The 23,952-nt window shown below is 36.7% G+C and overlaps 1 protein-coding gene across 8 annotated transcripts in view; it reads left to right on the top strand.

The window, feature by feature from the left end:
- The window catches only part of CASK (calcium/calmodulin dependent serine protein kinase), a 314,565-nt gene that overhangs the window by 203,462 nt on the left and 87,151 nt on the right, over positions 1 to 23,952 (top strand). For all 8 annotated transcript variants that reach the window (XM_074359474.1, XM_074359476.1, XM_074359475.1 and 5 more), the window contains exons 8-10: positions 3,471 to 3,593; positions 12,644 to 12,727; positions 22,507 to 22,606. In XM_074359474.1, coding sequence (XP_074215575.1) covers positions 3,471 to 3,593; positions 12,644 to 12,727; positions 22,507 to 22,606 — 307 coding nt within the window. The remainder of the gene's footprint in view (positions 1 to 3,470; positions 3,594 to 12,643; positions 12,728 to 22,506; positions 22,607 to 23,952) is intronic.

The following is a 23,952-nucleotide window of genomic DNA, read 5'->3' as shown; positions in this document are numbered from 1 at the left end:
TGACAGTGTAAATGGCTACACCAAAAAGACCTAGGGAATTCTGGGAAATAAGCTTAAGGTGGGTCTCACTACCCTGGCTCTTACACTTTACTCCCCTATACCGCCCTGTGTGGCTGACAGAATAGGACTGTGTATGGAAAACGCGGGGAGTATGTGTCTGAATATCAAAGAAGAGCAGCTTATTTTGAGGAAGTTCTTTTTCCTCCCATTATGACTGACACATGTGCTTTCTATTCACCAGAATCACCACTGTTTCATTTTCCAGTCATTCCTGGTAAAACAAAACCAAACACACAGGTTTATACAGCACTAGACTCCGAAACTGCAGGGTCCCTCAAGTTTTTTCTTTCAATTCCTCAGTAATGTTAGAAGTTTATATAGGACTTGAAAAAAATTAAGAAAAAAAAGAAATGAAAGATATAACGTAGTTTCAGAGTTGAAGCCTTTCCTTTTAAGCCATAACCGAAGCTTGTGGAAGTGAGAAGGTGAGAATGGTTTATGCTTTTTTCCCCCCCTTGGACCTTGCGTACCCATTAGCTTCTAAGGGCATCCAAGTTTGTCTTTTATTTGGATTGAGATATATGCCAAAACTCTGTTAACGAAGAAGGATGTTTTAAGTATAGGTTTTTCTGCTTCTCTTAGAGTCAGTTGGCCACTGGGGAATAAAATCAATCTTTTCAAGGTAACTAAAAGCCTCAGGAAACTGCTTGTAAGTAATCATCCCCCTCTAATCCCTGGAAATTGTGAGTGGCAGGAATGCACAGTTACGGCTTTCTGGTCGAATTTTGCCAAGTGAAATCACAGATACTAACATATGAAAATAAACACAACTAGTAATGCATCAGCATAATAATAATACTAGCAATAATGATAGCTAACTCATACATAGCACTTACTATGTGCCAGGAACTATTCTAAGCACTTGACTTATATTAACTCGTTTCATCCTCACATCGATTTATGACGCAGGTACCGTATAATAAAATCTCCCACCTGCCTTTTTGAGTTATAAGCGTTTGCTAATAATAGAGTCTTCCTTTGTGTTTGTTCAGTTGCTAACTTCCTGGTTTCCAAGGCAATGTGCTTCATTCCAACAGCTTCTGGTATTTGATTTTGTCTATTTTTAAAGCATTGAATAGTTGACTTTGTTTCTTTGTTAAAAAAAAAAACTTGGACTATTCACACATGTCCAAAAATTAAATTGTTTTTAAATTTCCTATTTTTAGTATTATACTAAGTCAGGTGGATGCTGCCAACAATATCATAATTTCTGTACCTGGGGAGTTGAAGCTTTGAGGTTGATAACCTATTTACTCTTTTACTCGTCTAACTCTACCTCTTGCTTATAGTCATGGCTTTCCTTACAAAAGTCTCAGGTTTTCAGCAGCTTAGTAACTGTGCTGTGATTGTGTCACCATTTATTTTTACATTTTTTGTTATTGAAAATTTCAAACAAACAAAATAGTGGAGATAATAGTATTAATTAACCCCAAGCTTTAATGCTTATCAACATGTAGCCAATCTAGGCGGTTTTGAAGCAGATCTCAAAAATGTCATTTCATCAGTCTGATGCTTCTTAACAAAAGAAATGTTAACAAAATCCTTGATCTCTATGAGTATTTTCAAGAAAATTTTGATGTACTACATTTAAATAGTTATAGTTTATAAACTGCTACTGGTCTTAAGTAATTTTAATTTAACTTTTTATTCTCATTTACTAGCTTAGTTGGTCATTTAAGGTAGATATCAGAGAGTATTATTTAGCTAAATTATATGCTAACATGTAATTTCAATTAACTTTTTTATAAAAGACAAAAAAAATACATTTCCCAAAGTCTGTAAAAGATGCAGTGTCATCTTACGTCATTTGTTTCTGGATAGCCAGCTGATATCTACACTGCAGGAGTTCCAAGCTGCCTGGCTCTAGTATTCAAGTGTGACTGTTTTATGGCCCTGTTTTGTTCCCCCTTACTTACTCAACCTTCCAAATTTATTTCAACTACCCTTCTCTGCCAGAGGAAGAGAAAACCCTAGGTTGGACTCCCTCATTAAAAAGATGGGGGATACCTCTCAACCTCTACTCACTTCAGGCATCTCACCACCACTTTCAGATGATTTCTCAACCCCTCTCCCAAGGACAGGTCATGCAGACTTTAAAGAGTCCATCAGCTCCAGGATGGGGAAGAGGAAACAAGGCCATCTATCTGAGCCCCATCTAATCACTCACCTCCTTCTCTCACAAACTGATCTCAGTTTCAGTCAGCTGACAATATTTCAACAGTCTCATGGCACTCATTTTAATTAAGGGATCTGACAAGCAGAAGTAACTATTGTTTGGAATTCTGCCTGTTAGAAAAAGTATATGGAACATTTCTCATTCCCCATCTACAAGAACAGACCCTCACGCAAACCAGAGGGAAATGTCTAATGCTAACCCTTGGTCAAATTGTAATGATTCATATGTACTGTCATGCAAGTTGTGATTTCATTTGGCTTTAAATTATTGTGGACTTTAATCAGTGCCGTGGCTTTAACCGGCAGAGACCTATGTCACCTTCTAAGGGAGAAAGATGGAGAATAAAACTCCTGGCACCAGACAGCTCCCATAAGCTCACTCACTCAGTCAGTTTCCTGATACTAAAGAGGGAGTGAGACCCTACTCCGTCTCTACCCTCCTCTCCCGACTTGTCTTCCCAGCTCCAAGCCCTAAGCATTCCTTTCCGTTCCTTTCCATTGTTTTCTTGGTTCCTGGTCTGAGACATACTCCTTTTCCCAGGAGCCTTCCAACTCTTCCTCACAGATCCATAGCCTTCCTTCAAATCCTGTCTCTTTTGAGCAACTCATAATTCTTTTAGTTTGACTTTAGTCACTTTACCTTGTGGCTTAATTGTCTCATCTTTAAAAGAGGAACAAAAGTAACTTCAGTAAGAACAATACACAAGTGAGTAGGGTTTTTTGTAGGGCCTATAGTAATGGTGTATTTCTTCCTAAGTACTGAAAATGGCGTACACTGACCAAAGTATCCTGTTAATGACTTTATGTAGCTTCACAATTACTGCTGATTCCAATTCTTAAAAGCAAAATATTAAAAAAAATTTTTTTAATTTAAAATTTTTCAGTTTTATTTTAGTCCTTTCTGGATCAAAGTATTCTAGTCTCTTCAGAGCCTAGATTCTAGACTCTTTATGTAGAACCTGGGATCGTGAACATTCTATTCTTCGATTATTAAAAATATTGTAACTTATATAACAAGAACATATGTAAAGAATATTTACTGATGCAAAATCTCCTGTAAAGAACAATAACAACAGAAAAGAATTACATCTGTTCTCTTGTTCCTTAGAAATCAAGCCTTTAGAATCAGATTTCTCTATTTTGCTCTGAGAATTTTATTCACATTGAAACAGCATAGGAATATTAAATAACAGTGAATATTAACTTCTCTGTAATTTTCCTTTCCTCCTCTTCAGATGAATCCAAGGCAGTGGAGCCATATCTCTGAAAGTGCCAAAGACCTAGTTCGTCGCATGCTGATGCTGGATCCCGCTGAAAGGATCACTGTTTATGAAGCACTGAATCACCCTTGGCTTAAGGTACACAAGCTCCTAGGTGGCCGTCTGCACTTTGTTTGAACACTGCCAGTGACAGGAGTGCATTGCTCTGTAAGGTGCCCCTTTCCACCTTTTTTTTTCTGAGAGTTTTTTCATTACAGTTTGCTGTACAGTTTTGTTCCTATTGTTTGCCATTTCTGTACATCCTCTGTAAACATCTAAGAAGAGGCTGTTCCATTTGAGTGGCATTCAGCTCTCATCCCAAGAGGGTACAAAAGCGGATTAAGGCAGAATACGTCAGGGAGGAAGGCCTGTTTGTTCTCTACCAACACAGGCTCCAAAGATGTGCGGCCTGAACCACAGAAATAGGACTTACTGTGTGATCATTAAAAATTAATTATCTTTATTTTGGATGTGACTGTGTACTTTATAGCATTATTTTTATTTCAGTAGTTACTGGGTGTGGATATATTGTCTTTGGAAAAAGGCAGATTTTAAAAGTTCTTTTTATATCCCATCTTGCCAACGAGTATTAAAGAAATTTACAACTTTCCTTCGTACTCCTGACCCCATCCAGTTCACTTATTCACCTCTCCAGCATTTCCCCTACCCTGCATCACCAGCTTCCTATCCCTGTTGGATTTAACAAGCTACAGTTCATTCTTACTAAATACACACATCTTCTCCTGACCCCGCAACCCGCTCCAGCTTCTGCCCCTATTCTCTGCTCCCCTTGGCAGCAAAACTTCTAGAAAGTTATCTGTACGCACTTTCTTCAGTTTCTATTTCTCTTGAAAGACCCACCCTAGTCAGGATTGCTGTCCTACCAACTCCACTGAAACAGCCCTTGTCAAGTCACTAATGAGCTTCACACTACACAGTCCAGCACTCAAATCTCAGGCTTCTCCCTCTTGGCACATGAGCAACCTTTGACATCTGTCCTCCTGAAACGCTGTCCTCCCTTGGAGTCGGCACACCTCGCTCTCCTGGCTTCCCCTCCATCTCTCTGGCTGCTCCTTCTCAGATGGTGCTGCTTCTTCCTCGCCTCCCCTCACCCACCTCTTTGCCATGAAATGCCACAGCCCTGTCCCTGCCCCTCCTCCCCCCCTCTGCCTCCACTCAGACCCATGGGGACGTCATCTAGTTTTAATGGCTTTAACTGCCACTGTACCCTACTGACTGCTGAGTTTGCACTTCTGGGCGAGGCCTCTCCCCTGACGTGTTCTGTCTTAGTTTAGCATACAGTTTTGCTCCCTGATACCTCTCTGATTTCACCACTTACTACTCTCCTCTTCTCACTTTGTTCTGTCACATTGGCCTCCTTGCTGTCCCTCAGACAGCAGCCACATACTTGCCTCAGTGCCTCTGCATTATCCGGGCCCTTTCCCTCGAATGCTCTCCCCCCAGATCTCTCCGTGGCTTGTTCCCTCACCATCTTCAGGTCTTTGCCTAGATTAGCAGCTTCTTAGCAACATCTTCCTTGGCCACCCAATTTCAAATTTGAGAGAAGGAATATCCCTGCCAACAGTACTCCCTGTCCTAGTTTTCTCCACAGCATTTGTCACCATAAGACACACTTAGGTTTTGCTTCCTTGTTTGTCTGTCTACTCCCGTAACGTATAAGCTGCGTAAGCGTGGGAATTTGGGGCTGTTGGTTCACTTCTGTGTCGAACCTTTCAAAGTGTCTGACACGTAGTAGGTGCTCATAAATATTAGTTCATGATTTAAAGAATAAATGAGTAAATGTTCGTTTTACTATACCATGCTACTTTCCTGGAAATTATGCAAAATAATAATATATATTAAAATGCAGATTACTAATGTATCTTAATGGTGATGACATGGAATAATAATACTATGTTAAGATTCCAGTGGATCTTGATCCTTCTTAAGAATATTACTTCTCAAATCTGCATTCAACCCTCTGATACTCAGTTCTAGTCATTCTTTTTTTTTTAACATTTTTTATTGAGTTATAATCATTTTACAATGTTGTGTCAAATTCCAGTGTAGAGCACAATTTTTCAGTTATACATGAATGTATATATACTCATTGTCACATTTTTTTTCTCTGTGAGCTACCACAAGATCTTGTATATATTTCCCTGTGCTATACAGTGTAATCTTGTTTATCTATTCTACATTTTGAAATCCCAGTCTGTCCCTTCCCACCCCCTGCCCCCTTGGCAACCACAAGTTTGTGTTCTATGTCTATGAGTCTGTTTCTATTTTGTATTTATATTTTGTATTTTTTTTTTTTTAGATTCCACATATGAGCAATCTCATATGGTATTTTTCTTTCTCTTTCTGAATTTCCCCAGTTGTTGTTAATCCTGACTTCTTCCAGAAAAGAGTGGGTAAACAGTTCTGAGATACTTTCTTATACTTTTTTTCTCCCAGAAATAAAGTTTAGGGGGACTCCAATTTTTTCTTTGCCTTTCTCAGTTTCTCCGTAATGGGGGTCTTTTGTTCATTTGAAGCTAATTTAAGTGCCAAATAACAGTGAAAATGGCAACCATATTAGTCATTTTTAAGATCCTTTAGAAAATTTGGCTTTCATTATCTTGCATATCTTGACTAATAACATTTATTTTTGGAAACCTTTATCCCTGCAATGATTATAGTTCTGGTTCCAAATCATCTGAGCTTAACACATAATAGATTTCTGGTACCAGAAAGACAAAACACAAAAAAATGTCAGTAACTTAAATGAAAACATTCCAGAAGGCTGTTTGAGTTTGGTGCCACATGCCATGTCTGAAGTACAGTTTACCTTCTTCACTGCAGTGTGTCATCTGAAGATGGAAAAATTCAATGAGAATGTTATCTAGCTGATGAGAACAGGCTCATATTTCAGTACTTTTCCATGTTTACTTTTAAATCATTTCTATGGATATAAGTGGTGGTAATTTAACAATGACTAAAATTTAAGCTATGGTTTAAATATGAAAAACTCCTGAATAACTGCAAAGTCAAGAAATAAAATGATAAAAATTCTTGTAATGAAGAGTACCCAAAGTCATGACACCATTGCTTTGTGTTAAAAAAAAAAAAAAAGGAATTATTTCTTTGGTAAAACCACACACACACACAAAATGTCCTATTCAATCATACTATATAAAAAAATAGAATTTGAGTAGATAGACCGATTAATATGTGAATGTCTTGTGGTTGTTAAATTATACCTGTTCAACATTTTTATCTAAATTATTGCTGTTGGCTATAACTATCCATCCCAACAAAAGTAAGACCAACTCAGATTATAATTTTCTCATAGATGATTGAGGTCTTTTCCCACCCTTTGTAGCCTTAATATGTAGACCCCCAAGTATATTGACTGTAATACAGCATGAAAAGGGTATTTATATCCAGCTAGTCAATTTGGATTTTGGAAAAGTCGATCAACACACAAATTAAATGTATATTCAGCGTCTGGTATGCACAAGGGACAGTGAACCAAGCACTTTTAAAGTGCAAGACACACTGCTACAGACGTTTTTCTGAATTCCTACCACATTACTGTTAGTTTCAGGTAGGACTATTTAATGCAGAAAAATATTATTTTTACTCTTTTGCCTCATTTTTAGAATGCCTTGGGGTTGTTATTATTTACCTGTTCTCTGGTAAGAGGTACCTTAATACACTTTTTTTTAATCTTGTGTTTTCATCTGCTTAGAGAATATCAGGAATCATCATTTAAGCATAATTTTATTAAACACGTATTTTTTGACTGTGTCCTTATCTCTCTCTCCACTTCACCTTAGTGAGTGGTGAGCAGAAAAGGTGTTCATTAGAAATAGCATCCACAGTCTGCTATGTACTAAACTTCCCAGTCTGTTAGAGAAAGAAAGGCATAGTCAGATCGTGACATGAATTTTCAAATGATGTTAATATAACATAAAGACACAGAAAAATAACCTCACAGAAGTTGTACGTGAGAAGCACCACACAGGAGTACAGAGGTGTGGCCACAGGAAAACTAATGGGGGGCATGAGAGGTCACCCCAGGTTCCAGCTCCAGGACAGGCCATGCATGTTCATGGAACTGAAGAGGGCCGTGTGCCCCGGACAAGAAATACAGGGGCGCACAGTCAAAGCATTACAAATATTCAGGACCTGGGGGGTGGGGGCAGGAAACGCTGGTACAATACAAGTGTCAGCTATTAGGAGGGTTGTAGCAGTAGGAGACTGAGAATTTGGTTTGAGGGAAGAATATATCAGTCTAGAATGCCAAATGAGGTCATTTAGACATTAGGGTATAGAGAGTAAAAAGCCACTGCAAGCCTTGAGTGATGATGCAGGCAAGCAGCGTGCTCATATCATTCTTTGGAGACTGTGTGCAGGTGGGTTGCCTGTCGGGATGCAAGCAGTAGCGGCAAAGAGATCCTGTAGAAACCGTGACCGTTCAGTCAAGAAGTGACAGGGGCCTCGACCAGGGCGTAAAAGTGGGAGTGGGAAAGAAATACCCAGACTGAGAGTGATTAAGGAAGGGAAACTGATGAGTGATTCAAGATATTTGGAATTAGGAAACCCATAGGAGGTTTAAACATGTAGAGTGGAAGTGATTTATTTTAAACTTTTGAAATTTAGATTTAATTTAGTTGAGATTTTCCTGGTTCTTCCTCTGAAGAGTAAGTTTGGATAACGTGCTGGACATTTTTAGTATTATTATGTTAGGAGTCTATGATTCCTATTTAAATCTCCTCTTTTGGTAGGCAGTTAACCCAATTAGATTCAGAACACATGTCCTGGCCCACTTATATGGGCTGTAATTCAAATGCCAATTTCATTTTCAGCGCCTTTGCAGCACTCATCTGGTTTGTTCCACTTGTGTGCTACCCAGAGGTTTGTTTGGAACCTGGGAGGCACTTCATAACCATAGTTTAGTCTCAAAGCTCTTGCTCAGTTGGTTGTGGTTGGTTTTACACTGGGGTATACTGGGGATGTGCCAGAGCTACCTCCTTCCCCGCTCCCTCCTCTCTGCCCCTGCTCTCTAGGGCGTGGGGTGCCGCCCCTTTGCCCTTGTTTGCTACAGGCAGGGCTGGTTTGGTGGAAAGGGTTCTGAGAGGGAGGACCTCATCTTCCTAACTGGACTGGGGAGTGAAGTCGAAAGGCTTCTGTCCTGCAGAGCCAACCTCTTCTCAGTCCTCTGGCTAGAGAGAGGAGGCTTTTCTTGGGGGTCATTCTGTCTGTGCTCCTTGTCGTTGGAATTTCCTCTCACACTCAGGCAAGGATTTGTTAGGGGGCAAAAAAAAAAATCCCAGCGATAATCACCATGGGATCACCCCCTCAAGTCCTGGGATCCCTCCACAGTCAACCTTCTTTCTCCAGCTTTCAATCTGTTGCTTCACTTTTGAGTCATCAATTTCCTTGTTATCAAGAACTCTAAGTAAAAAAGTAGACTTTGGAAAAAGAAGAGTTTATTCTGTGGAATAAGGGATGCTTTAAAAATCAGCTCCAATGCCTCTTCTTGCTCTAGAATCCAGACATGACTTGTATCTTTCAAGCTACTTTCCCAAGGCCCTGTCTCTTTCTCTCTTTCTCCTTCTATCTCTCTCTCTCTCTCTCTCTCTCTCCCACACGCACACACACACACCCCCATACACATTAGACATCAGCCAGAGGCTTGATCTCAGTTCTACATACAAAGACTTTACAAACAGTTTGAGGAAGGGAATGAAATCCCCCCCCCTTTTTTTTAAATAGCAGTGGAAAAATTTTGTTACATAGTTCCTAAAATGTTGAGCAATTTCATTTTAAGCAAAATTCAGTTAGATTTTAGCCTCAACTCAGTACTAGTAATAGTGAAAGACCCCCTATTAGCACTGTCTGGTAAGAATTTTCTGCCACGAGGGCAGTGTTTATATCTGCACTGTCCAATGAGGTAGACACTAGCCACATGTTGGCTGTGTAGCGTTTGAAATGTGTCTAGTACAACGAAGAACTGAATGTTTAATTATATTTAAATATGTATTACTTTACTATATTATATTTAAATTCTATAAATATGTAAATATATCTCACCTAGTGGCTACTATCTGAACATAGCAGCCTTAGACTCTTTATTCAAAAACATGCTGTAACTTGGTTCACCTCTTTTGGAAATAAAGTGAATAAATAAAAATAGAGATGGGTCATAGGTTTGGTCCTGTGTAATTTTTACTGTTCCACTTTTACCTTTTTTCTTATGTGATAGGAACATGTTTTCAGTTAGAAAATAGCCAAACTTATTTAGTGAACTATTTGTTCACACATACACATACACACACTTTAAAAAGCTACTAAATTACTTTATATCAGAGATTTCCATGTCTTGATTAATAAAAGTCATTATTAAAACTCAGGAAAACCAAACATGGACCTATACAGCATCTCATTTAATCTTCATAACAATCCTATAAAATTAGTTTACAAAAAGGCACAACTGATACTGAGACAGTGTAAGGTCATGCAGCTAGTACCTAAATGACCCAGAATTTGAACAAAAGTTTTTCTGACTCCAAAGCCATTGTCTTTCTACTATTCCATTCAGTACCTTTTGGTTCTTTTTTTCTTTTTGTTTTTAAGACCTTCCCTGTGGTTTTGCCCCTATATTTCATCATGATCCAAAACAATTTTCATTCAAAAAATAATGCAAAGTCCATTTTGATGTTTGTTCTTCAGTGAATGTTTAAATTAAAGATCACCAGACATGACACAATTAAAATTTGTAATCCACAGATAGTAACATTATGCAATCCGTTAAAAGATTCCATTGTTTGTTCTAAAATAATAACTTTATCCTTTTCCCTGCTAGTTAATTATTTGATAAATTCTTCTGTCTTCTGTATTGGTGGATCTGTTTTGGCTCAGTGCACGAAAAGGAGGTTAAGTCCCTAAAGATAATGAAATCATTTCTAAGATGTTTAGCACATAAAATCTAGCAGAAATGAAAATTGGAGTCACTCTGTTTTGACATTTAAGTGTTGTATGTACTCAAGAAAAAGATCATTTTGCTCTCCGGGGAACTCTTGTTACTATTAGTCATTAATATAGAAAATAAATTTTAAATTGCTTATATTCATTCCTTAGGAATTTTCACTGATAATAAGATGAAGCTTTGACAGGACTAACTGTAAAATCATACATTTAAGTTCAAAAATAAATTTTGTAAGTACATGATACCAAAACATTGATTTTATAAGTGGTTCATGTGCAAGGAGAAATTTTAGTTACAAAATAATAATAATAATGTGATCTTGGACTTAATTTGCAAGCATTTATATAGTGCCCAGATGGCAAATAAGCACATGCAAAGATGCTCAACATCATTAGTCATTAGGGAAATACAAACTAATGCCACAATAAGATACCTATACACACATGTATCAGAATGGCTAAACTCAAAAAGACTGACCATACCAAATGTTGGTGGGGATGTTGAACAATTGGAACTCATACACTGCTCTAGGAATGTAAAATGGTACAACCATTTTGGAAAACTGTCGGGCAGTTTCTTAAAAAGTTAAACGTATTCCTATAAAATGACCCTGCCATTCTACTCCTAAGTATTTCCCCTAGAGAAATGAAACATATGTCCATACAAAGACTTATACATTAATGTACATAGCAGCTTTATACAAAATAGCCAAAAATTGGGAATAACCCAGGGTCCATCAACAGGTGAATGAATAAACAAGTTATAGTACACCATATAATCAAATACCCCTCGGCAATAAAAAGAAATGAGCTATTGATACCTGCCACAACATGGATGAAGTTAAAATATTTATGCTTTAGTGCAAGAAGCTGGACAATAATGAATACATACTGTATTATTCCATTTATATCAAATTCTAGAAAATGCAAAGTAACAGAGGGTAGATCAGTGGTTGCCTGGGGATAGGGAGGGGATAGAGGCACAAAGACGCTTTAGAGAGTGATGGGTATGTTCATTATCATGATTGTAGGTGATGGTTTTATATTTGTATACATATGTCAAAACTTATCAAATCGTACATTTTACATATAACACGATTAATTGTATGGTAGTTATACCTCAGTAAAACTTTTTCGGTAAAACAAAAAATATATTCAGAGTCTGTCATTCTTTCACCCTTTTTATTGTTTCCATCTGGTTTCATCCACCATCATCTCTCCCCTGGATTACTGCAGTAACCTTCTAACTGGTCTCCCTGCCCTTTTTTTTTTTTTTTTTTAACTCCTTCCATTCTATTCTCAACCCAACAACCAGAACTTACTACACACACGCACACACACACGAGTCTCCTTGCTATTTATTGAAAATTTCAGGCACACTCCCTCCTCTGAGAAGTCTTTGCATCAGTTTTTCTATATGCCTAGACCACTCTCAACTCTTTGGCTATCACTTTCTCAATTAGGCCTACTTTGACCACCCTTTTTTAAAGTGCAGTATACCTTTACTCTGCCTTACTTTTTGCTTTATTCCATAACGCTTTTAACATACTCTATAGTGTACCTTTTTTGTATTTTCTTATCTTCTCCCACTGGAATATGAGCTGCATGAGGGTCAGAATCTGTGTTGGTTTTGATTACTTGTTTATCCCAATTGCATAGAACAAGGCCCAGGCTGAGTAAGAACTTTTTCAGTTTCTTAAAATTGTAGTGGGCTGCCAGAAAGTAATGATCTCCTCTTGAACAAGGTCAAACAAAATGATCATCCATCAGGGATTGAAGGGGATCCCATGTGGGGAAATGGTTGAATTAGATGGCCTTGAAAAGTTTGTCCTAGTTTTGAAGATAACTGATTTTTTTAAAAATTCAGTTATTCCTGGCAACTCAGCATGCTGAATTAGTTGTGGAGTTAATTTTTCAAATGCTCATTTTACCTGACAAGATCATGTCAGAGGTAACCTCATACCTTCATAATAATTACGATTATTTTAGCCACCTAGCCATATATATCTGAAAATAACACGGCCCATTATTTCAGCCCTTTGTTATTGGCTTGAAATGAATTGTTTTACTATCAAGTTTTGACCTTCATATCCAATTTGGGCATTATTGTTATTTTAGGTTAAGCTTCTTCACTTTTTAAAACAGTTTTGTGTGTTATCTTTCTTCTCTTGTAGGAGCGAGATCGTTATGCCTACAAGATTCATCTTCCGGAAACAGTAGAGCAACTGAGGAAATTCAATGCAAGGAGGAAACTAAAGGTAAATTAAAGAAATCAGCTAAAAGCCAGACAGATACAGCTGATGATAATGTTTTTATTATCCTGGTTTTGGCTATTATTTTCTTACAGCTAAATTCTCACTTCCAAAAGTTGCCATCATTTCAGTAAGATTTCAGTTTTTTTAATCATTTAAGGTAATATCTAAGTATAAATCCAAACAATAAGTTACAGTAAATGGAATATTAATCATGATTTAGATTTGTGCTAGCTTTAAAATTCATAGCCGGGATATAATTACTTTAAAAATAATAATTTGCTATTATTATCCATTGTTGTTGGATTTGAATCTAGGCCACATTTTTCAAACTTAAATATTTTGACCAAAAAATGTGAGTTTAGTTCAGTGGAAACAATACCAAACTAGAATTGGAACTAGGATTGAACAACCATCACAAAGCAGTAAAATTCCCTACTCCCTTGGTCTAGTAGAAAATATTTTCAAATCACTTTTCTCACTTTTTCTTTATCCTTCCTAGGGTACCTTTCTCCCTTTTATCACACTTCCTATCCTCCACCACACCAAATAAATAAATAAATAACAAAAAAACCCCAGTAATTCCTCCGTATGAAGAGCACAGTTGACTTTAAAAGGTTTTTGAAAAAGACCCAAAATAAAATAATGGAATCTTTTCAACACTGTGCAAAAATCTTACAGGACAGCATTTCCTCCCTTCCCCCAATAAAAGAAACTGTTGTATTATGGTCTTAAAATTAACTCATGTTTGGCTCACTTTGATTACTATTTAAAAATGAGCTCTGTCCTCCATAGCCACGTTAACTCCTGCCAACTAAAAGACTTTTCTGCATAAAGATTTTCAGATATGTCATAAGTTGCAATAATATTATTAATTCATTATTATTCGACCCCTGAAATATGTGAATGATTGTATTCAACTCTAGATTTCTAAGAACATTTGTATGAACTGTGGGAAACTACATAGGCCACAATATTATCCTACAGAACCGAAGTGGCCAACATATTAGCCACTAGCCTCATGTAGTTATTTAAATCTAAATTAATTAAAATTAAATAAAAGTAAAAGATCATTTCCTCAGTCACACTGGCACATTTCAAGTGTTCGTAACCATATGTGACTAGTGGCTACTGTATCAGACAGTGCAGATATAGGACATTTCCATTACTGCAAAAAGTTCAATTGTAGAATGGTACCCTAGAGCAAGAGAAATTCTAACATGTCATTGTTGGTGATGATTATTCCCAGTTTAGCCTTTCTCCCAGTTGTTTTTTCAGTCAGGGGCTCAAACTGGCTCTTCTCTATTTACTTTAAAAATCCTCAGCAAAAAAAAATTATTAATTTATCTGCCATTATTGAGATGGTGCCCAAAGAAATTTTCCAAGACTTTCATTTCTTTGCTTTGCTATACACCTGAACCAGTATAGCCTACAAAAGAAAAAAAATCTTATCCAAAGTGAAATTTGGTCAGCCATTTTTGAAGTTAGTTTCTTTCTCAAAGAAATGATTAATTACACTTTTTTCTCAGTTCTTCCCTAAAGTCTTTTTAACTCTGTTGCTTTGGCCTATGTGATATTACCCCGTCTGGGGCTGAACCTTTCATGGCCCAAGTATAGGCCTTTTACTGTGGGACTCAGGCTTGCCCCATCACAAGGAACAGATGCTATATTTCTCCCAGTGCCACAGAATCAGATTTGGGCCTAAAATAGCCAAAGTGGTGACTAAGATTCATTTGGACAGGAACAAGCTGTCACAGCAGAGGAGGGTCATGTGAATTTACCACATCCCTTTGCAGGCCTATTTAAAATTTCAAGACCCACCAAATACCCTAGAATTAGGAACATCAGCAGGGTTAACATTGAGGTTTTTTCAGCTTCTGGTGAGGCTGTATTCCTTTGAGTGATTCAGCCACTCTGATTAAGGCTTGTTGTACCTCCTCAAGAAACTCATTCTCCTCATTCTGCCACTTCTGTGAGCTTCTCGCACAGAGATTGCAACTTCCCTGGCTCTCAGAGGCCACCACACAACTTATTTTCACAGATGAACAGCTAGGTAACCATCCTTCTACCCAAACACTGTTTTTAAGCTCCTCAAATGGTGGGAAGTGACCAAATTATTACGGCTTCCTTTGAAGTGATTAAAAGGGAAGTTCACAGAAAGCAGTAGAAAGAAACTTGCTTTTGTTACTTAGTCAGAAGTAGGAAATTTTTATTGTCAGTGGCAAGAAGAAAGTAAAGGAGTACAGCATTATAGGAAAGAGTGAGCTCTGGAGCTACATTGCCTTGGGTGAATCCTGACTACTGGCACTTACTAGCTGTGTAGCCTTGAACAGTTTATTTGAATGTGCCTCAATTTCCTTATCTGTAAAATGGGGATAATGATAATGGCTAAGTCATAGGGATGTAAGGATTTAATGAATTAATATATTATAGCAGTTAGAACAGTACCTGGCAGTCATAAGTGCTCCATAGAGAATATTTTCTATTAACATTTTATTGTTACTGTTGTATTATTATTTTAATATTTAGTATCTTTGATATGGTCACTATTTATAAACAACTATAATTCCTAAACGAATGCTCCATTGCATCTTAGCTTTTTCCCAGTCACTGATATCATTAACATTTTTGAGATTTTTAAAGACTTTCCAAAAATGTATAGGACACCAAAAGTTCATTGGATAATCTCTATTTATGTATTTGTTCCAAAATGATTATGCTTAGATTTTTTTGTCCATTTTGATCTTTTTCCTTCACAGTATCTAGAAAGAGGATCTTATACTTGTGATATAACATTCACTTCCTTTCCATTACTTTCCTCTATCACATGATATATTATTACTATGACTTTTCCTCATCATGTGATACACATTCTTTACAGCAGTGGCCCTCCAAGGGGGATCACTAGACCAGCAGCATCAGCATTACCTGGGAACTTACTAAAAATACAAATTCTCAGGCTCTAGTACAGTCAAGCCAAAAACCAAAATAAAAGGCATTCACATCAGAGAGAAAGTAAAGCTGACTTTGTTTACAGATGACATGATCCTGTATATAGAAGATTTTAAAGAATCTGCAACAATCTATTAAAAATAACAACTTAAGTAAGGTCACAAAATACAAGATCAGTATACAAAATTGAATTGTGTTTCTATACACATATGTATGTTAGCAATGAATAATCTTGAAATTAAGAAACAGTTCCTTTCACAAAAGCATCAAAAAGAATGAAATACCTAAGAATAAATTTAACAAAAGAATTTAAAGACTTGTAAGCTCACATTGCTGAGAGAAATTAAAGATGATCTAAATAAATGAGGTATTTAATGTTCTTGGATTGGAAAACTCACTACTGTTCACATGGCAGTTCTTTCCAAATTGATGTGTAGATTCAACACAATCCCTATCAAAGCTTTAGCAGAAACTGACAAACTGATCCTAAAATTTACATGGAAATGCAGAGGACCAAGGATGGCCAAAACAATCTGTTAAAAAAAAGAACAAAGTTGGAGGACTTATATTTTCCAATTTTAACACTATAAAGCTATAGTTATCAGGACTCTGAGGTACTGGCATCGTATAGGGTTAGACATGTGTATCAGTGTGAATTTAGAGTCCAGGAATAAATTCTTATATTTATGATCAGTTGATTTTCAACAAAAGTGCCAAAACAATTCAATGGGGAAGGAACAGTCTTTTCAAAAAATGATGCTAGGACAATTGGATATCAACATGCAATAAAAGATATGAAAGGTCACATATTGGAGGAGTCTATGTATTTCCAATATCTAGAATAGGTCTTTATGTGTGTTAAGTCCATAGAGACAGAAAGCAAACTTGTGATTGCCAGGCACTGGGTAGTGACTGCTTAATGGGTATAGGGACTTTTATGGGTGTGCGGGGATGATGAGGATGTTTTGGAACTAGACTAGTGTTTATTGAAAAAGCCCCATGAGTGATTCTGATAAGTTAACCTTATTGAGAGTCATTAGAGCACAAACTTGTAATAATTCTGCAAAATTCCATCACAGTACATTTCGTAATTTAATTAACCAGCTGGTGGACATGGCCATTGCTTCCAGTTTTCCACAGCTATAAATACTGTTGCATTGGCTTTATTCTCATTAATAAGTCTTTATACACCTCTGATTATATTCTTAGGGTAAATTCATTGCTACTGGAATTGATGGCATCAGAGTATATACATGTATTTCAGATTTCTGATCTCTATAAATAACTTGCCTTCCAAAAGGCTTATACCTGTTAGAATAAATTTTAATGTATTTTTGGTAGTGAGTTTATTATTTTTGCAGTTGAACCTTTTTCTCATTCTGAAAGTTTTGTGAAACTGCTTTATGTGAGAATATAAAGCATTATTCATTTTACTCTCTTGAAATTTCAAGACTACTACTCATTATTGGTTATAATAGTATCAGTACTCAACAATCAGAAATTGTTCCTTTCCATAATCATACATTCGTATTGGCATTTAACCTCTTCAGTAGGATTCAGGAGACAACAAATCCTAATGAGAAAATTATTTGGACGGTAATAAAGTGTTAACATCATTTTCAGACTATCTTTCGAACTATAGATTTAAAAGGTTTATATAGAACCCTACATGTGATTTGAATTACCACACACTTCTTTTCATTTTCCTTTCATTATTTGACTTTCCATCTGTGAATGATGATGGAAAGTTTCTTTCCCCATTTTGGCAATCAGACATTTCATATGTTGAGTTTTCTCCTTTTATTTCATACTGAGCCCTAGAATTTCAATACTAAGGTTTTTAAAAATCCTCTAGAAGCAAAACTTCCTTTATAAACTACATAGACCTGAGCACTGGACTAGGTATGAGGACCATATTTGTTCAGACTGAATATTAGGATGCATGGGACAGACTGTTGATCCGGGCTATCTGGAAAATCTGTCTCCTATAGGTATGTGTCTCTTAAGGAGGCACACCTACGCTCTAACCGTGGGTGCCATCTGCTTGGAGTTACTGAGCAAGGGGGGCATGGTGGGGGAAAGGGTTAGGGGGATGTCTGCGGGTGTCTGAGCTTGTTTGTCTAGGGAAAAGGCTCAGGAGGGAATCTGTCCTAGAAACCATCCTCTGCTTCATTGAATTATTTCTACCTCCAGAAAGCAAATTTCCCTATAGTGAAGTATGTCAAAGAAATCCTATATACATAGAAGCAACATTCTGTATTTGTAAGTTGATTGCAGTCAGTTCAGGAAATGGTGAGTTCTCGGTGTAGAGGATAAAACCATTTATTCTTTGTATATATAGAAATTGAGGGAGATTTCTGATAACTTCCTACAATTTTCCCTTACTGATTTTGCAGATTGCAAAACTGTAGGCTGCATACTTCTCTAACTTACCAGTTGGTCTCTTGGGTTCCTGCTTTTTGCAGAACTAGAAAAAGGTTGTTTAGGAATGCTGTTTCTAGTACTTTACAGAGCTGCACTATCCAATACAATAACCATTAGGCACATATGGCTACTTAAATTTTAATTTTGATTAATTACTATTAAATAAAATTTAAAATTTGATTTCTCAGTTACACTAGCCACATTTCAAGTGCTAAATACCACATGGGCTGGTGGCTACTGTATTGGACAGTACGAGTATAGAACATTTCCACCGTCATGGAAAGTTCTATTGCATAGCACTGCTGTCTGGAGTCTTGGCACCTCCAAAAGTAACAGTACACCTAAACAGCACCTTTTGAGAGGTCAGCCAGGAAGCTCTAATTAGCTGCCTCTTGGCAACCTTCCCCCTTCTATCAATTCCACAAGAGCTAACCTAAGGATTTATCAAGGACCTTCGTGCTCTAATGAAAGCCAGCGTTTACATACAGTCCTCTCCTGTAGTGACAGTTTGCTCAGAGGCAGGAAGTTAGCAGAATGGATGTGGGCTCCAGCTATTCAGAGCAGTAAGTAAATCTGGTATCCAAAAGGCACTGTCAATTCTAAAAACTGAAAACTGTTATTCTGGTATGAACAGTTACATAAATAATAATTGACATGATTTTGATCTTCCTATATTTTACAAAGTAATTCTATTAATTTCTGATTCTGAAATACAGAATTTATTACTTCCTAAGTTAGGAAGTCTAGTTTTTGAAAGTTATTATATACATTAAAAGACTATCTTTATAAAATACTTATACACAGACCCAAAAGGATTCCTCAGATACCTATTCCATGCAGTTGCTCTTGAATATAGCCATATCTACTACAAGTCTCATTTTTAATCTTCTTCAGAGAAGACAGCACAGACTCCTTTAGTCATATGTCCTGACTTAATTATGAAATTCCATGTTTTAGACTTGTGTTTAGATTATGCTTAAGTATCACAGGCTCTGCTGACTAAATTGAATAACTTGGGTTGTGACTGGATGGAGAGAGATGGGAGGTTCTGATTTACTCAATGATCTTACCTCATTGTCATCTAGGGCCTAGTTCTTACATGTAATCTACCCAAATCCTTGAACATTTCTACCTCCAAATGATTTTCTAGCCTTTTGGTCACCTCTGTTCAGCCTCAACCTCTCCAGATTCTCCACCCTTTGTAGGGCTTTGAGTTCAGGGTTCTAAAGCCTAGTAAGACGATCCTCTCTCAAATTCTTCTCACAATTGTATTTGTATGTCCCTGTGCTAGGTTTTGCTCCCTCAGTATATCACAAAATATTATGCCTTATCTTGCCACTTGGGTGCAAAGCCAATACCCTACATCTCATACTTGTGTGTTTTGTATTTAAACTCTTTGAAGTGTACCTCCCTGCCCTTGTGCCTGTCAAACTTCATGGAGATCAGTTAGAGGGCACCAGAAAGGGGATATTGGCTTTTGGCTCTGTCTTCAAGTCAGTGTTTCATCTGTGTTCAGCTCTCCTGTTCCTTAATAACTTTGTTGCTTCCTTAAGTGCATACAGTAGTTTAATTTAGCAGAAGTCTGAGCTAACCATTTTGTTTGTTCTCCACTTCCTTAAATGAGACACAGAATCATCTGGCAAGGAGCATTTCATTTTGATGTTTGACATATTAACTACAGTTATGATTGAACTTAATTACTTGTAGTTCCCTTTTTCTTTGGATTTAGAATCTGCCTTCTCCTTTCTAGGTTAATTTGCTTAGTAGAAAAATGCATCTTTATTTTTAATTATCTTAACAGGTTATGAATAGTCTTCTTAACTGAAAATTGTTTCGTTTCACTCTCAAAACTTACTAAAGTATATCTTCTAAACTAAAGTAGATAGAAAGCTTCTTTATCAAGGATTTAATAAACTGGGAACTTTGAAGAACTACTTGTATAAGCTCTGGTTTTATGTTTGTGTTATACCCACAGACTCTTCAATAGCAATAGTGTAGTGTAGTAGAGAGGTTGGCAAACTATAGTCTGGGAGCCAAAGCTCTCTCATAAGCACTTTACGCTTCCATAAATTAATACATCTATATTTCTGTTTTTATATGTAAAGTTTTATTGGAACACAGTGATGTACATTCATCTATATATTGTCTGGCTGCTTTCATGCTAAATGACAGAGTTGAATAGTTGTAACAGAGACCACATGCCTTGCAAGCCTGAAATATTTACTGTCTGGCCCTTTACAGAAAAAGATGTATGACTCCTGGTATAGTAAAAAACCTTTGAACTGGGGAGAGTAGTCAGAAGACCTCAATTCTGTCTACTCTTTCTTTTTTTGTGTGCAAGAAATATGAAATACTTTATTCTTCAGTACATCTGAATCACATATTACTGTCTACACTTGATTCTATCTCTAAGTTGGCAGCAACCTTCATAGGTTGCTAAGTTTCTGGACCTCAGTGTTCTCATCTGCAAAATGAGTCTCTTAGAATGAATCATCTCTAAGGGTGACTCTCAAACTCTAATAAAATTCTATAAATCCATAAACTTGTGGAACCTTTTTGCCATTTTACATAATAGCTTTGCATTGAATATCCTAACCATGTGCAGTAGCTGAGTTTAAAGAAATAAATAACCAAAACTGCTAGCCATAAGACAGATAAATTAGGAACTTGCTACTATTATCTCAAAAGAATTTACCTCTCAGGGCTCTTTTAAATAGAGCTTTCCTAGTATACATATTTCTAAATCTTTATTATAGTAGTAGCTAGAACGGGCCTTGAAACATGAAACTAACATATTAAGAACTTCATTTGGAAATGAAAATAAAGCATCTCTAAAATTTTAGTTTCAATGTGTGGGAAGCATATGATTTGATATATAAAATTCCATTCTCACCCAGCGTTTAGGGAACATGTGTAATATGTAAAGTGAAATAAGCTTCTACTGTAGAAAGAAGAACTCAACATTCAGTACTATTTTTTTCATCTTAGTAGCTGATGATAAAATTCTGCATAAGTAGTTCTCATGTGTTAACCCTGGACTTTTGGAAATCTAAAAAGTTGCCTGGAGTAATATCATCAAGATTACTTCTCTGTTTTTTTGGCTCTTCCCTTTCTGTAGTCTATCTCTTTTTTCAATTTATATTTGTAGAAGGAAACCCTAATATGGCCCCCCCCAAAAAAAATGACCCTTTTAGAAATATGTTTCTATTAATACAGTATTAGAATTGTTCATAATTATTAGTAATTTATTGTTATAATTGTTGATAATAGTTAATAAATACCTACATACACAAAATATTGATCTTTCTTTTCAGAAAAATCCAGGAGTTCAATGTTTAAAATTTAGACTTAGACTACTTTACATTTAGACCACTTTATTAGTGATTTGATACTGAGACTCCCTAAGTGGGCAGGTCTACCAGGAGCAGCGAAGGCTGTGCTCATGTTCTAGCTACATATTAGTAGGGTCGGTAATAAGTTGCATTTACAAAATGCTTTATAGTTTGCAAAGCACTTTCATAAACATTATGACTTTTGACAGTCACGTAAGGTATGTTGGTTTTAATATCCTCACTTTACACGAGAAAACCTCAAGAGGTTAAATGACTAACTCAAGGAGGGTCATGCAGACAAAAACTGAACACAGCCAAGGAACACAGACCTATGCCTAATGGTCACATAATTGAACACTTTTACAAAATAACTTTTATCGTTCTTCTTGTTGCTGAAACAATAATTCCCAACCATTTTCTACCCAGCCATCCTAAGGGATGCCATGCACTCAGTATGACAGTGATTCTCAACCAGGAGTCAGCGAAGGCTATGCATGTGCTTTAAAAGAGTCGTATGAATTGGATTCAACTGTGTGACCTGTTTGAGAATTACTGTATAAGACTAACACATAGTCATTGTTAATAACAAAAAAGAAAAAAAAAGATTTTAAAAAGGAAAAATAACTCATATTCCTACTACCCAGGGATAATTAATACTATTAGCATTTTGATATATGTCTTTTATATCTATATTAACTTTTTTTCAAAAATGAGATCATACTATAGATTGTTTTTAAATCTTTTTTGTGTGTAATTCATCACAAGCATCTTTCCATTTCAGTAACATTCTTCTGCAGCATTGTTTTATGGTAACTGCAGATTATTCCATTGTCTAGTAGACGTTTGAATTCAAGGTAGAAGTGGTTTCATATACTTTTGCATTCCCCAGCACTCTTATTCTGGTATATGCATATGTGACTTATCTAAAGGAATCCAAAATTATTAAAAACCACCTCTCTTTTGGCTCTCCTCTCCTATATATTTGACTTTCTGATTAATTCTTAAATAACCATTGGTTAATTAACTTTTTGTATTTAGATGTTTGTTTTAATAATATGTTTCATCTCTTTACTTTAGGGGGCAGTACTAGCAGCTGTGTCAAGTCACAAATTCAACTCATTCTATGGGGATCCCCCTGAAGAGTTGCCAGATTTCTCTGAAGACCCTACCTCCTCAGGTAATTGAATCATTCATTCATTCACCAGTGTGAATCCTTTGGTGTCTACATCCTTTCTCTTCCATTATGAATGAACTTTTTCCATGAACCTAGTCAGATCCTCCAAGGGATTCTAAAGAAGTTTGTCAGCAGCCAAATTCCATCCACATGCGTCTGGTTCCTTTTCATTTTAATGCCGAAGTTGCTTTCCCCTACTGCTCCAAACCAGCATTTCACTTTTTTTTTAATACCTCAAAATACTTCTTCCCCTTTCCCCACTCCAGATTCAACATTGCACTTCATCCAATCCAACATTTGTAGTCAGGCTTTTTGAATCTGTCTGCTTACCTTCTACCTCAACAAAAACTTCTGATGTGAGATTTTCCCCATGTCAACCGTAGCAGATGGAACTTTGGGACAACACTGCTTTTAATTGAATCTTTTCAACATGAAGCTGTCTTGCGAATTGTCTCTTGAAACAATTTACAGGTTCTTCTCTTTTATAAAGCCTATAGCCCGTGTCTACAAGCATTCAAGAGAGAAGAACATAGAAGAATTACCTATTTGATGAAATGTATATAGGTACTCCTGGAAAAACACACTAGAGTTCACAAAATTACTTTATAAAATGCTCATATTTCAGTCTTACCTGTGAGGTATTCTCAAGGGTTACTTACTAAAAGTACATAGGCCCCATTTGTATGTACACATAAATGCATGTATGTGTGTTAAAGGTTTTAATTTTTTATTTATGTTTTTATTTAATTAACTCCTACATCATATGTCCTCTGGCCTCAGCTTTTCTTTCTTTAATTAGATTTACTCAGTATTTGTCATGTAGTTGACTTTGTGCTGGTGATTGCTCTTTGTACTCTTGGACTGGCTCATTCAATATTCATGTATTATCATTGGAACCAAGGCCCAGGGCCCTTCCTAAAGCATGAGTTGTTTGACCTTCACAGTTAGTAGCATAGGAAGAAGGGATGTGCTTATGCTTCTTGCATGTTGGAACCGTGAGCATTTGTCAGTATTTAGGCTTCTCGCCTCCCCTCCACATACACGCTCACACACACACACACACACACACACACACACACACACACACAGTTTCTTACAGATTGGTTTGTGCTTATACCTTGAGCAAAAGAACAGGATCAGATTTCCCATTCCAGCAGCTGCATAGTTCCTCATTTTGACCTTTGCCATTTGGGATGTGAATCTTCCTCTTTTGAGTGAAGGTGATTTCCAAAAACATACATGAATGGGAGTCCAAGGGAAGGACTCTGAGGAGAAGGACTTACTGTTTTCCTCTTGTGCTGACTTGGTAATTATCCAGGGCCCTTATTAGCACTTGAAAGGCCAGGCCG

This window comes from Camelus bactrianus, chromosome X, assembly GCF_048773025.1.
Source record: "Camelus bactrianus isolate YW-2024 breed Bactrian camel chromosome X, ASM4877302v1, whole genome shotgun sequence".
In the NCBI taxonomy this organism is placed as follows: domain Eukaryota; kingdom Metazoa; phylum Chordata; class Mammalia; order Artiodactyla; family Camelidae; genus Camelus; species Camelus bactrianus.
This window is presented reverse-complemented; position numbering and strand designations above follow the sequence as displayed.